The sequence below is a fragment of the Corvus brachyrhynchos genome, unplaced genomic scaffold (genome assembly GCF_000691975.1).
Source record: "Corvus brachyrhynchos isolate BGI_N302 unplaced genomic scaffold, ASM69197v1 scaffold114, whole genome shotgun sequence".
Taxonomy (NCBI): domain Eukaryota; kingdom Metazoa; phylum Chordata; class Aves; order Passeriformes; family Corvidae; genus Corvus; species Corvus brachyrhynchos.
Genome location: NW_008238337.1, coordinates 3,599,749 through 3,611,973, shown reverse-complemented (window position 1 = coordinate 3,611,973; position 12,225 = coordinate 3,599,749). Strand labels below are relative to the sequence as shown.

Here is a 12,225-nt window from a genome sequence, read left to right as displayed (position 1 = left end):
TTTTTTTTTTTTTTTTTTTTGATGCATACTTACCTTAGACAAATGGATAGAAAAAATCAAAGGGTAACTTGATGTTAATGGTGGGCCAAGCTTTGTAGCCTGGCTCTGCAGGTGAAGAGATGTCAGTGAAAACCACAGAACTTGTTATAGGAATAATCCTTTTCCTTCCTGAGGGAAGCTGCAATGAAAATACAACCAGGACTTAGCTTCAGCCTTCTATTTGTACAACTGTTTTGTTTGGTCTGGGTTATATTGTCAGCTGTTATTTGTTAAAAGGGTTTGGGTTTTTTTTTCCTATACATTTCCATGTTTCTTTCCATAAATGATGTATAGATTTTTATTGAAGTGTGTTTTGGCAAGGAGCCCACAGTTGTGTTTGAGTTGGAAGAGAACTGCTGGCTGTAATACATTCTAATGTGAAGTGCTGCCTTTAGATAAAGAGATTATCTGGGTCACTGTCACACAGCTGATACCCAAGGAAAACAACCCACTTGTTTCATCTTAAATCCTGTAATTTAATTACATACCTGCTTCAGTGTGGTGGTAGTGATTGTGGCTGTGACATTCACTATCCTGGCTTGTGGATTGACCAGGGATCCGTATTTAGTCCACTTCACTTCTATTCCCAGTGACACTGGTATTTGGCATGAGCTCTGCAAGGTGTTAGAAATCATCTCATTGTCTACCTTATGCAGAAGCCACTACAGTTAATTAATTATTTGTGTCATTAAAAATGCAGAATGTCCCCAGAAAGCTCACTGGGGAGGTTACCAGAGCAGCTGGACCCAGCACTGTTGCTGGGCAGTACAAAATCCTGAACTCTGCCAGGGCAGAATTTTGAAGGCTACAATCTTTAATATTTTATGAATTTCTTCTTGAACTATCACACTTCTGGTTACAGAAACCATTCACTCTTTGGTTGTAGAAGCATGCAAGAAACCATCCACAATCTTATATTGTGCTTCAAAGGATTCTCTCTGTCTTACCCTGGCCTGATGTAAGAGGGGAAACACTGTTTGTTCACTCTTTCACCTCTGGTGCTTCATCCTTACAAGAGCAACACTCTAACCTGTGTTTAAACACCTCATTTTATACCCAACATGTAGCCCTGATCCATAGCCGAGGTGCCTGCATACCAGCTTGATTAAAAATAACGTCCACAGCAAGAGTGAAACTCCTCCTCTGAATATTCCATGAGTTCCCTCCAGCTTCTTTCTGCATTCCCAGCCCCATTTTTTTTCTCCAGTTGGTTCCTGCATTTTTAGGGTGTGAAGCTGAGCTGATGCCACAGCACAGGCACAGATCTCGTGAGGGTGGAGGGGTGGAAGTGGCTTAACTTTCACCTGTTCTGAGATGTGGAGCTGAGTTATTGGCACCCAGTCGAGCACATCCTGGGCTTGAGAATTCCCAAATGAGGCCACGTACTCAGGAAAGCTTTGGCCCTTCAGCACATCAAGGAGGGTCTGAGCCAAAGGCTGGCATTTCATAGCTGCTGTAATTCTTCCAGAAAACACACACAAAAAAAGATGAGTTACAGCAAAATCCATTGGTTTGGCACAGTCATCACTTCTCCTTGCTCTCTGCTCTGTTCAAGCCTTCTGGCTAGAGCTGCTAATGTACACAATATTTCCAAGAGAAAGACCATTGTTAATTAAATGACATTTTTTATAATTAAATACACCATTCTCAATATTCCTTCAGCTGTATAAATGGCCCAGGACCTGAACAGAGCCTCAGGGTAAGGGTTGTCAGAGGGTTAAAAACATTAAATTAAAAAAAAAAAAATAAATTACTTCTTACCGTAACTTACAGCCTGATATCATGTTATAACCAAATAATACTGGGGCTCTGGCTCCCTGTGCTGCCAGGCAGTCCTGGGTGGATGTGCTCTGCAGAATGGTGAGTTGGCTGTGTTTGTTACTACTCTGAATGATGCCAGATGTAACACACAGTTAAGGGAAATTAAATGCTTGATGGATATCGTGGCAAAAAAAGAATCCTTAATCATATCCTTAAAATAAAGCTGCAAATGCTATAATAGCTCAAGACTCCTCTCACGGTGTGAAAAAGCACCAGAGTGTGCAATGAAGGGCTAAATGTACCTCACTACACAGTCCCAGGAGACTGCAGTCAGGACTGAGTCATTCCCTCCTAAAACACAGCCAGAAAAGCACATTTTTATTTTTGGTAGAGAACAGATGTATTTCATAGATGTCCATGCTAGAAAGGGTTTGTGAAGATTGACCAGAGCAAGTGCAGCAAACAGAAATCCAGCAGGGAAAGGATATCTTTGAGGCCGGAATCCTGCTCTGACAGGCAGCCCAACAACATAACCAGGATTGCCACTGAGAGGAACTGGCTGTGTATTTTCCTGCAATGCAAACAGAGAGCATTAGCTCTTATCCTGCACTGAAGTGGTTGAAAAACACAGAAATATTTCAGTTATTTCAGGATTATGACCTGCCTTGAACAATGATGGTAAGACTGTAAGTAAGGCTTTGCTTTCTCTGTTATAGTCACAAGCTGGGGCTTGTAAATGTGACAGACTTTGGAGGCCTTTATAGCCCAGCTCTGAAATGCTGCCTCATCTGGGTATCCTGGGCAAGTTCTATTTTACCTTGCTGCTAACAATTGTTCTGATTCAAGTTTAATAAGTTTTGTAATTAAATGTCTTTCACCAAGTCACCTGTGACACCTCCACAGTTACCTGAGTGAAGCTGATTTCGAAGCTCTGCTCTATTGAAAGTGCTTCTTTGCTAATTGCCCCCAAGACAAAAGCAGCAGCTGCTTCTATTATTTCTCCTGTGTCTGTGTGGGTAATGTGATAATTCACCTGAAAATTAAATGTTTTCGATATTAATTTGAACAAATACATAAGAGAAACTAGAAAAAAAAATTAAAACCATGCAAGTATTTTCTTTCTTGCTTGCTTAAGAAACTAAATTCCAGGGTGGGGATATATTATATTCTCTAGAGGCTGGAGCCTCTTCAAAACTGACTTCTTGATAAACCTAAGCATAGACACAACGTTCTACTTTAAAATTAAAAGATGGTGTGAAGCATCTATTCCTCTGTCTCTCATTAGTGTGCCTGAAATCATCTTCTCCCAAGCATAAAGTAAATTCTAAACTCATGTCATTGTCTGTTGTGCCACATACACACAGTAATAACAAGGATTTCAGCCTGTCTCCATGTTGTATTGCACAGAGTTATTATTTTGTTGCAAAACACTCTCTTTTATCCCAAAGTCAGTGCTTCTCCTGTGACATGTGCTTTGGAGATGTCACAATATAGGGAAACTGCAAGGCCTTCCTGACAGCTTTGCAATTTGGCAGTCAAGTGACTTGATGCATAGATGCTTTCCATCAGCTATAAGGGGGAAAGGGCTGCCAGACCTACCCCAAGAACTGCATTGATGCAAAGTCCATCCAAAACCATCGGGAGCCTCAGGACGTCACTACTGTTCAGTAAAGTCCTCATTCCATTCTGAGCCTGGACAACAATGGACTGGACAGTAATATTCACCTGAAAAACAGACTCATGTTAGCTCTGAATACTGGGTATAATTAATTTTAGCTTTTCTGTGTTATTATATGTATGACCTTTCCGGGTTCTGTTCCACAGCAACAGCAGTCAGTAATTCTCTGAACAACTGCTGTGTTACAAGTACTGCTGAAGCTCAACCAAAGGGTCTGGGTTTAAATAAATAAAGAGGTTTACTTGAAAAGAGGGAGTTTTATATGAGAAATGTATCAGGCTTGAAAGTTTGCAGGCAGCATTTTAGCTTGGAGTTGCTAAGTATCATTACTGATAACAAATGATGTAATTTTTTTAATGTAAGGATTTGTTTTAATCAATCAGTGAAAAATTCCCACCAACTGTAATTAATAAGAATTTTGCCCACAGTTCTTCCAACTAATTTAGAAGGATACTTACCATCTGACTTGATTTGGGCACCTGGGGGAGAATAAAAGGACAAATTAAAGCAGTAGCAAAGGTCTGACCTATTGCAAGTAGCAGTCAAGTAAAGCAGGTAAGGCTTTGTCTATTTAACTCTTCTCATAACAGTAACTTTTATGTTATGGAGTTACTTGGAAATCCACCAGAGTATCCAGGAAGTGTGAAAAGAACTGCTACAATCCAATCCCCTCCTTCCTCTGATTCTTGGAATTATTCAAAGACCACCAGTTTAAGAAACCTGCCAGGCTGTGCTTCCCAAAGAAATGAAGAGCTTTTGTCGTCCTGTTCCACAGTTTCACGGTCTCTAAACCAATAAATGAGAAGAAAATATCTCTTTTGTTATACAGCACGTGAATATGTGTTGCCCCACTGGAAAATTTCCACCAAAAATATTTCATGGAAAGGCAGAAATGTTGGGCCAAGGTCATCAATCAGGTCTGTAAAATACTCCCATGGGAGCACCACTTTGTCTAAGGTTTTACTTTTCTGACTTTCCAATGAACGTTTGAGTCACGTCTTTGGGAAGGAACCACGGATTGGACTCTGATCATAAAGCAATTCTGCAATTATGATGGGATACTGAGAGCAGTGACTCATCCACTGCCCCAGCAGGGAACACATTCCTGGGAGCTGGAGACCTGAAGGTGATGCAGGTACAGTTTGTCACATATTTATCATCCCAAGGTACAGCTCAGCCATCAGAATCAGCTGGATGAATAAAGGTCCCTGTAAAGATTAGACTCATGCTTAGGTGGTGCTATTTCTGACTAGGATAGAAGGAATGAGCACCACTCCTGAAGTTCTGTTTATCCATGACTGGGGTGATGGATGATGTCTTTGGAGGTCACTGGCAGGCAGAACTGCTGCCTCCCACTGCCTCAGCTTCCCCTCTGGCAGGGAAGCAGGGAAAGGCAGGAACAACTCGTTGCTTTGGCAGCTACACACTCCCCACTAACCATGGGGTGAAGCACCACTGTGAGTATCCTGGTGGGAGATTCCAAGAATCCCCAACACTCCTTGATCTGCTGGTCAGATCAGGGCAGAGAGCAGAGATTATCTGCAACAATTCCCAAAACGTTGTTCTCACTCCAGCTGCCCATCCTGGCAGGCAGGATGAGCTCCTGGGGATGGGGCTTCTTGAAGGACCTGCTATCCTTCAGGAAGCCTTCAGGAGGCTCCCAGTAAGCCTCCCTCGGTCACTGGTTTGCCGTTTCTTTTGCCGGCAGCTCCATCTGCTGGTACTGGGAGGGCTCCTGCTCTGCCCTGTGACCATCCTGTCCCCAATGCCATCACTTCTCTGTTGTCACATCCCATCTCCAGCTCCCTTTGGGAAGGGAACCTTCCTACAGAGCATCTCCACCAGCTGCTCGACCTTCTCCAGTTCTTGCATCTGATCCTTCCTAGCATCCAACGTGCTTTGGGCAGAACTGTGACCTCTCCTGAGCTCAGCCATTGCCTTGGCAAGCAGCACAGGGATAAGGGGTTATGGACTTTTCCACTGAGGAAAGGGAATTCATCATTAAACTCAAAACCACTCAGCTGCTGGAGCCTGGCCTGAACCACACTTGTTCCTTCTGGTCCTGCAGCCAACAAGAACTAATTTTGGGAGGACATGGAGACACTCAAGGCCCTTCTGAGGCAGTGTTTTCTCCACTTCTTCCACAACAGGAGGATCAAAAGCCAACATCTGGGAGCAATCCTTGGCTGATTTCAATGAGATCCTGAAAGAGCAGGAGAGTGATCCCACCTGTGAGGGTGTGAACTGCTTAGTGGGCTTTCCTTGCTTTTGGGAGCTTTGGAATCTGGGAGCAGCCTGGAAGGGATCTTTAAGCAGTTACTCACTGCTAATTAAATTAATTTAAATATTTACATAAATTAAAATAATTTTAATGGTGAAGAGATTGCTCTTTCTTTACGGCCTCCAGCTTCTGGAAGGAGCCATCAGGTTTAAGGTATGATGTATTTCAGTTTCATTTTTTCATGAGTGATTTCTTTGTCTTCCTGAATATCCTTACAGGGGATTTATTTATACATAAGACATCATCCCCCAGGTCAGAAAGAGATGAAAAAGTAGACATAGGCTTTGAAAAATAACCCCAGACTGGATTTGAGTAGGCAGCAGCCAAAGAAACTTGCTATCAGTCATGTTTTTTGGGAGCGTAAGGAAGGCTGTGCCAGCCCTCACTATCAAAAACTGAGACTTGGAGGAAAGGGGCAGATGCAAAAGATTAAACCTGACAGGTTCCTCTTTCAGTACAAAGATTTACCAACTCTTAAAAACTCAGATTTCTTAGAATTATGTGTTCTGGTAAATAGGCTTCTTGGAAAAGCCTGAACATGCACAGAAACATGAAACTGCACTAGCTCAGTGACACGACCTTGGCTTTTCAAAACTATTATTTTTTACTTTATCTTTGACTATATTATTTATATTTGGCTAAGCAGAGAACAGCAAATGCTTCTATTACCAAAGCTTGAAGTAAAAACATTCCCAAAGGCTTTATGTATAAAAGTCTGCTGTAAAGGGTGATGTTTCTTCCCAACCCACAATTTAAAAATCCAAATAAAACACCATATCCCTCAGTAAACAGAAATTACTTCATTCTGCAGATGCAAAAATATAGAAAATGTGATTATTTCAGCTATGTGACTGTTTCAAATCATACTTACTGCCAAAATGCTGGAGTTGATATAAAACAACATGCTAAGTGCTTGAATGCTGTCACATTTTTCCACACTTACTGATCTAATGCATTTTGTGGCTTGGTTTACTAAAAACCCTGGAAAAAAAGAAGTCACCAAGTATTACCGGGGGAAATGAAAGAGCAATTATGGAAAGTATAAATGAAAAACGAGACAAGAACCTTAGGTACAAGCAGAAGTGAAAGTAAACGTCATCTCTATTGCAGATAAAGTTTCATGAGAGCTGTGAAGAATGAAACTTTTTATATTCTCAAAAAATCCTATGAGACAAAATATTACTTCTTAACTTGTAGAAAAAGCTTCATTTTTCAAATTACTTAATTTTTGAATCTCATAAGATTTTTTTCTTTCACAAGAGTCTTCAGTCCTGTAATCACCACCATGACTGTTATGAGACCATATTTAATGATGACAGCGGGCTTTGGAAAATGCAGGTGTGGGTTCGGTTGTGGCTTTTTTTTTCCACCTCCACCTCTGCAGATTTTCAGGAAATTGCGTGAGAGGTTAAAATGTAGAGCTCAGCCTGCAAATCTGACTGGTGAGAGGAACCCCTGGACAAAGGGAAGCTGCCAAAGGCTGCCCAGGCAGGGCTGGCGTGGTGCAAACCCCTCCTTCCTCAGGGTGTCACCCTTGTACTGTTTGATTAAACCAATTATGCCAAACAGGACGTTTTATTGTTGGATAAACAACCCATTAACAAGATTCTCAGGGATTTACATATCTCACTTGGAATGTTGAATAGAGATGCAACACAATTTCCATTCTATGTCTTTAAAAACCAAACAAAGCAGAGAAACAGAAGCGATTTGAAAATCATTGGCTCATGAACCTTTATCTGAATTCTCCATGGGGAGTGTGCCAGCTTTCTGACTGACTGATCTCAAGCCAGAGCAGAATACTCTAAAGCAAAAAAAAAAAATTGGGATTCAAGTGCATTTTCCAACCTGCAGGATTCGCATCAGAGCACCAAGAAGAAACAACAGGACTTGGCAGCCTTAGAAATGCATCCTCTGTCTGCACAGGAACACCATACTGCCAAATAAAAACCATAGTCAGGTACACAGATGTGTTCCAGCCCATGGAAAGTTTCAGAGCATTTTTATTAACAACAAATATGAATAAAAACAGTACTTATTTCCACAGTATCTCTCAATACCACTTTGTGCAGCAGTGCTTCAGCCACTGCTGCTTTATGTTGAAAATAGCAAAAAAAAAAGTGACTTATTTTTCAAAGATCTTAAAAATCTAGCTCACTTTTTAAGTAACTAAACACAAAATATTACACTTCTTTTTACATTTCTGTGTTTAAAGACCAATATAAATTTTGCCTCTTCCAGCAGAACTGCATTATTTAAAAGCAGATGCAAACAATGCTGATTTATTCTTTCTGGAGCAATCTAATACTAATTACATCAAATATAATTTACCTCCTATTGAACCAGAGATAATTTACCTCATATCTGTACGTTTCATTTGCATCAGGGGGATTTTGAGCATCTGTATCCAAATTCCAGCTGTCAGGCTCAGCACTGAAAGTAGCACCTCCAAACTTGTCAAGCAACTGATCAAAATTTTCTGGAGTTGGGATTTCAGGGGATTTCAGGTACACGGCTTGTTCATCTGTCAAAACATTAAAAGAAGGAGGTAACTTTAGGGAAAAAAAGATACAGAAACAATAGTTAGTAACAATGAGACAACTTTAAACATTATTTATTTAGGATGCTAAATTATTTACAAAACACCCCCCCAAACAATACTTGTTTTTTCCAACAGAGAAGGCCAAGAGTCACAGATGTTTAATTCCATGTTTTCACAAGTGAAAGCATCACAACATAAGGATTGTGAGCAGACAGAATTACAAGTTTTCTGAGAAGTTGAATAAAATAAAAATAGTTTTAAATTTAGTCTTTTTCTGGTTCCTAAAGAGCTTACAAAAAATAACACCACAATGCTTAATACTGCCTACAACTCTACTTACAGTTTGTAGCATGAATGCAGAAAATACTGGGATTGACTTGGTCAATTAATTTAAATATCCTTTCTGGTGGATTTGCTTCAACATCAAGAGAATATACTGCAGCTTTCTGACTACACAGCTGGCTGTCACCTCTGCAAAGAATAAAAATAATAAATGAATTCACTAGAAGTTAGTGTTGACCAGATTTTCAAATTCTTTTCATGTACTGAGGCAGCACCAGAAAAATAGAAAAAGCATGAAATTACTGGGTTTAACACAATTTGTAGAACAATTGTGCATCCTTAGAAGGCTCTGTGCTTAATAATAAATAATAATAATAGAGAATTCTCCCACGTTTTATTTAGCAGAGGAAAATGTGAGCAGCAACATGAAGAAAGGTAAGAAACAGAGCAGGGGAAGGGAAAACCAGTGGCAATATGAGAGAGAAAATGCCACATTGGATGGGATTCTGATGGTCAAGGCCCCAAAAATGCAGGGCTGCACCACAGGCCAAGCAGAGCTCAGCAGTACTTTCATTTCTACAACCCAAGTGGGATGTCAGACCAGGAAAACAGGTCAGTTTTGTGGATAGTGGAATAATACCCATTTTGGGCAGGGAGTGGGGAAAAATCCTACTTGAGATGCATGTGAAAGAAATGGCGGAGTGAGGAACAGGAGGTGAAATTACCCAGCTTGTCTTGGGGAAGTGTTTAAGGCTGTGCCCCAGGTTCATGAACAGCCCAGAACTGCAGGAGAATGTGCCAGTTCAGACCCCAGGAGCACTGGTGTGTCCTACATGCTACAAATACAAGCTGCTGATCCCTGTGAAACTGGTATTTAGCAGGATAGAGCAGTTAAGGACAGGCACTGGAGAAGTGAAATGACTTTTAGAAATTTTTAAGCTCTTCCATGAGATGAGTAATTTGTTAATAGGATCCCATCATAAATCAAACCCTTTTGCTGCTGTTTCAGATGCCACAGGGCCTCCACCTTGGGATCAGCCAAACTAACACAAAAATGCAAATATATGTAAACCTAGATGTAAATAATGAGACCCACAACACTTGCAGACACTGAAAATCCTCTGGATTTTCATGCAAAATAAACGTTTTACACAAAAGAATTTGGGGAAAGAAACACGACTTCATTTGAGGCATTTCTAGTTGACAAAGGCAGCACAGCCACCTGAGGCAATTAAAGTGTCAGTCAGGAGGGCATTGATTAGACCTTTCTGATCTATAGAAATACCTATAAATGGGGAGCAGGAGTCTTTGTGTGCCAGAACAATAAGAAACCACAGTCTGGCATGACTGCTAATTCAAATTTCAAAGCACCAAGAATAAACCCCAGTGCTCAGATTGGCATAATTTATACAGAAGGTGGGTTGAAAAGCTGCACTTATTGTTCTGAGAAGTCACCATGAGATTTTTTGCACATTATGATTTTGAAGTGAGCTTTCTTAACTCCTTTTGAGAACATGGGATTGGGTGAAGGTGTTTTCAGATAAACTAAACAGCAAAGAAACAACTCTTGGCTTTAATCTGTCGGTATAACGTTTCATTTTAGTGTTTGTGAAGTGGCAGACTGACAGTGGGGGAGCAGGTTGGGATGGTGACTTTTAAAATTAGGGTCAGAAAAATGCTCACACTATTTCAACAAGCCCTGAATTGATCCAGTGTGTAGCTGATATCATAAATGTAATCAAAGAGGTTACTGATAAATTGCTGGTGATCTACAGAAGTGGCCAGATGGTTCTGTGGTACCAGTTTTCTTAACTTCCAGACACTGCATTGATGAAGATGCATCATTCTTCCCCCCCAAAAAAGCATAACCACCTAAGAGCCCACAGACAGAAGCACAGTGAAACAGGAGGAAAGCAAGGAGCATGAGAAAAGAAGGAATGAGTGGGAGAGAAGTGGGTGGGAGGTGGATTTGCTGTTCTGCCTGGTTGGGGCCAAAGTGCAGGAAGGACTGGTGAAAGGGGGGTCAGGATGGCAGCAGGGAGGGTTAGGAATTGATAAGAGGAGAGGACAGAGGCATGCAGCAAATGAACCAAGATTTTGTACTTTATGGTTATTTCTCCACTCACGTGACCACAGGAACTGAGCATGTGGTGAAGAGGCTGAAGTCCTCAGCGCTGCAGTCGGGGTCGCAGCAGCAGTTGATGTCACACTGTGCCACCAGCAGGTCACAGACACACAGCTTGGCAACTGCACCAGAGATTGAAATGAGAACTGGAGTGGGGACTTCACAGCATGTCCCAAATGCTTTCACTTTTCACCTCGCCCTGGTTTTGACAGTGGTCAGAAGTCTTCTCCAAATTCACGTTTTCTTTAAGTCATTTTTAAAAGCTATCTTTTCTGCTACTGAGCAAATTTATTTGGAACACATGGACAAAACCAAGACATATTAAAATCTGTTCCCTGAGAAACAAAACCCTGGCTCAACAGGGATTTTGGAAGTATGATAATATACTCAGCCCTGCAGAGGAAAAAAAATAAGAGATAAACACACCTTGTTTGTATCTGCTTGTTTCAGCTTATTGGGAAGAAAAATAAAACATTTTGAAAGAGCAGAGAGATGTTTATAAGTATTGAGGATGTCTCAAGGTGCAGGAATATATTTCCCTGATGTGCCAAGACAACCACGGTTGACTTCTTTGAAACTGTTTTTTCTCTCTGTTTTTAGATACTGTGATATATTGCAATCACAGGCAGAGTAATTGCTAATAAGTTTGTAAACTGGCTCAATAAAATACACTTGGCAACTTCTTCAAACTCCGAGGTTTTCAAGTTTATAAATTCAAAAAACAGTAGATATTACTCTACTGAACTGTTTGTAAGAGTTGCTTTTCTATAATAAACCTAGACTTAAAAATAGCACAGAATGAGGAAAATTAAGGCCAGTGTTCTACAGGAAAGACATTAAAATACTTTTTTTGTAACTAACTCTTGTTTTATTTCACTTTGACTGTTGCCCCCTGGATGTTCTCTGACCACCTGAACAATATCCATGTATTTCCTGGAATCTCTGAAGTTCTGACTGTTCTGTTAGCTGAGCTTAGCCCTGGATCCTTAGCTCACCCTGTAAACAAGAGAAGTTTAAACATGGATGATTAGATTGCAAACTTATGTCTGTGAGATGAGGGATTTAAGTCTCTTTTCCCTAAGGACGTAGCACTGGGCTGGGTTTCATTTGGCAAATAACCCATGGAAAGCTCAGCTGACGGCAACACCACCGGGATATAAAAGAGTAGCCAATTATACAGTGGGAAACACCTGAGAACACAGTAACGAAATTTTGTGAGCTCTATTTTTATGACAATGTATCCACAGCACCAGGGCTCAGCCTTGGGACAAAGTGTGCAGCCAGCTCGGGGTGCGCACGGAGCTCTCCAAGAACACCCAGGGCCGCTCTGGGCTCCTCCGCCAGGTCGGAGCTGCCCGCTGTACTCAGAGCAGTGCTGGATGCAGGAAACTCTGCCCTACACCCCCACCGACCCTCAGGGCTATGGCAAGCCCAGCCTTGTGCTGTCCATGCCACGAGCAGCGTGCCCAGGGCCTGGGGGCTGCTCAGGGGCTCGCTGAGTCTTTCTGAGGCGGCTC

General features: G+C 41.3%; 1 protein-coding gene across 1 annotated transcript in view; it reads right to left on the bottom strand.

The window, feature by feature from the left end:
* TCTN1 (tectonic family member 1) overlaps positions 1–10,897 on the bottom strand; it is a gene marked incomplete at its 5' end in the record, with an annotated part of 12,267 nt that extends 1,370 nt beyond the window's left edge. The window contains 13 exons of the mRNA XM_017734824.1: positions 34–178; positions 528–653; positions 1,344–1,500; positions 1,801–1,941; positions 2,289–2,371; positions 2,708–2,833; positions 3,400–3,525; positions 3,937–3,957; positions 6,631–6,740; positions 7,608–7,695; positions 8,117–8,283; positions 8,642–8,772; positions 10,710–10,897. Coding sequence (XP_017590313.1) covers positions 35–178; positions 528–653; positions 1,344–1,500; positions 1,801–1,941; positions 2,289–2,371; positions 2,708–2,833; positions 3,400–3,525; positions 3,937–3,957; positions 6,631–6,740; positions 7,608–7,695; positions 8,117–8,283; positions 8,642–8,772; positions 10,710–10,897 — 1,608 coding nt within the window. The remainder of the gene's footprint in view (positions 1–33; positions 179–527; positions 654–1,343; positions 1,501–1,800; positions 1,942–2,288; positions 2,372–2,707; positions 2,834–3,399; positions 3,526–3,936; positions 3,958–6,630; positions 6,741–7,607; positions 7,696–8,116; positions 8,284–8,641; positions 8,773–10,709) is intronic.
* Positions 10,898–12,225: the final 1,328 nt, after the last annotated feature.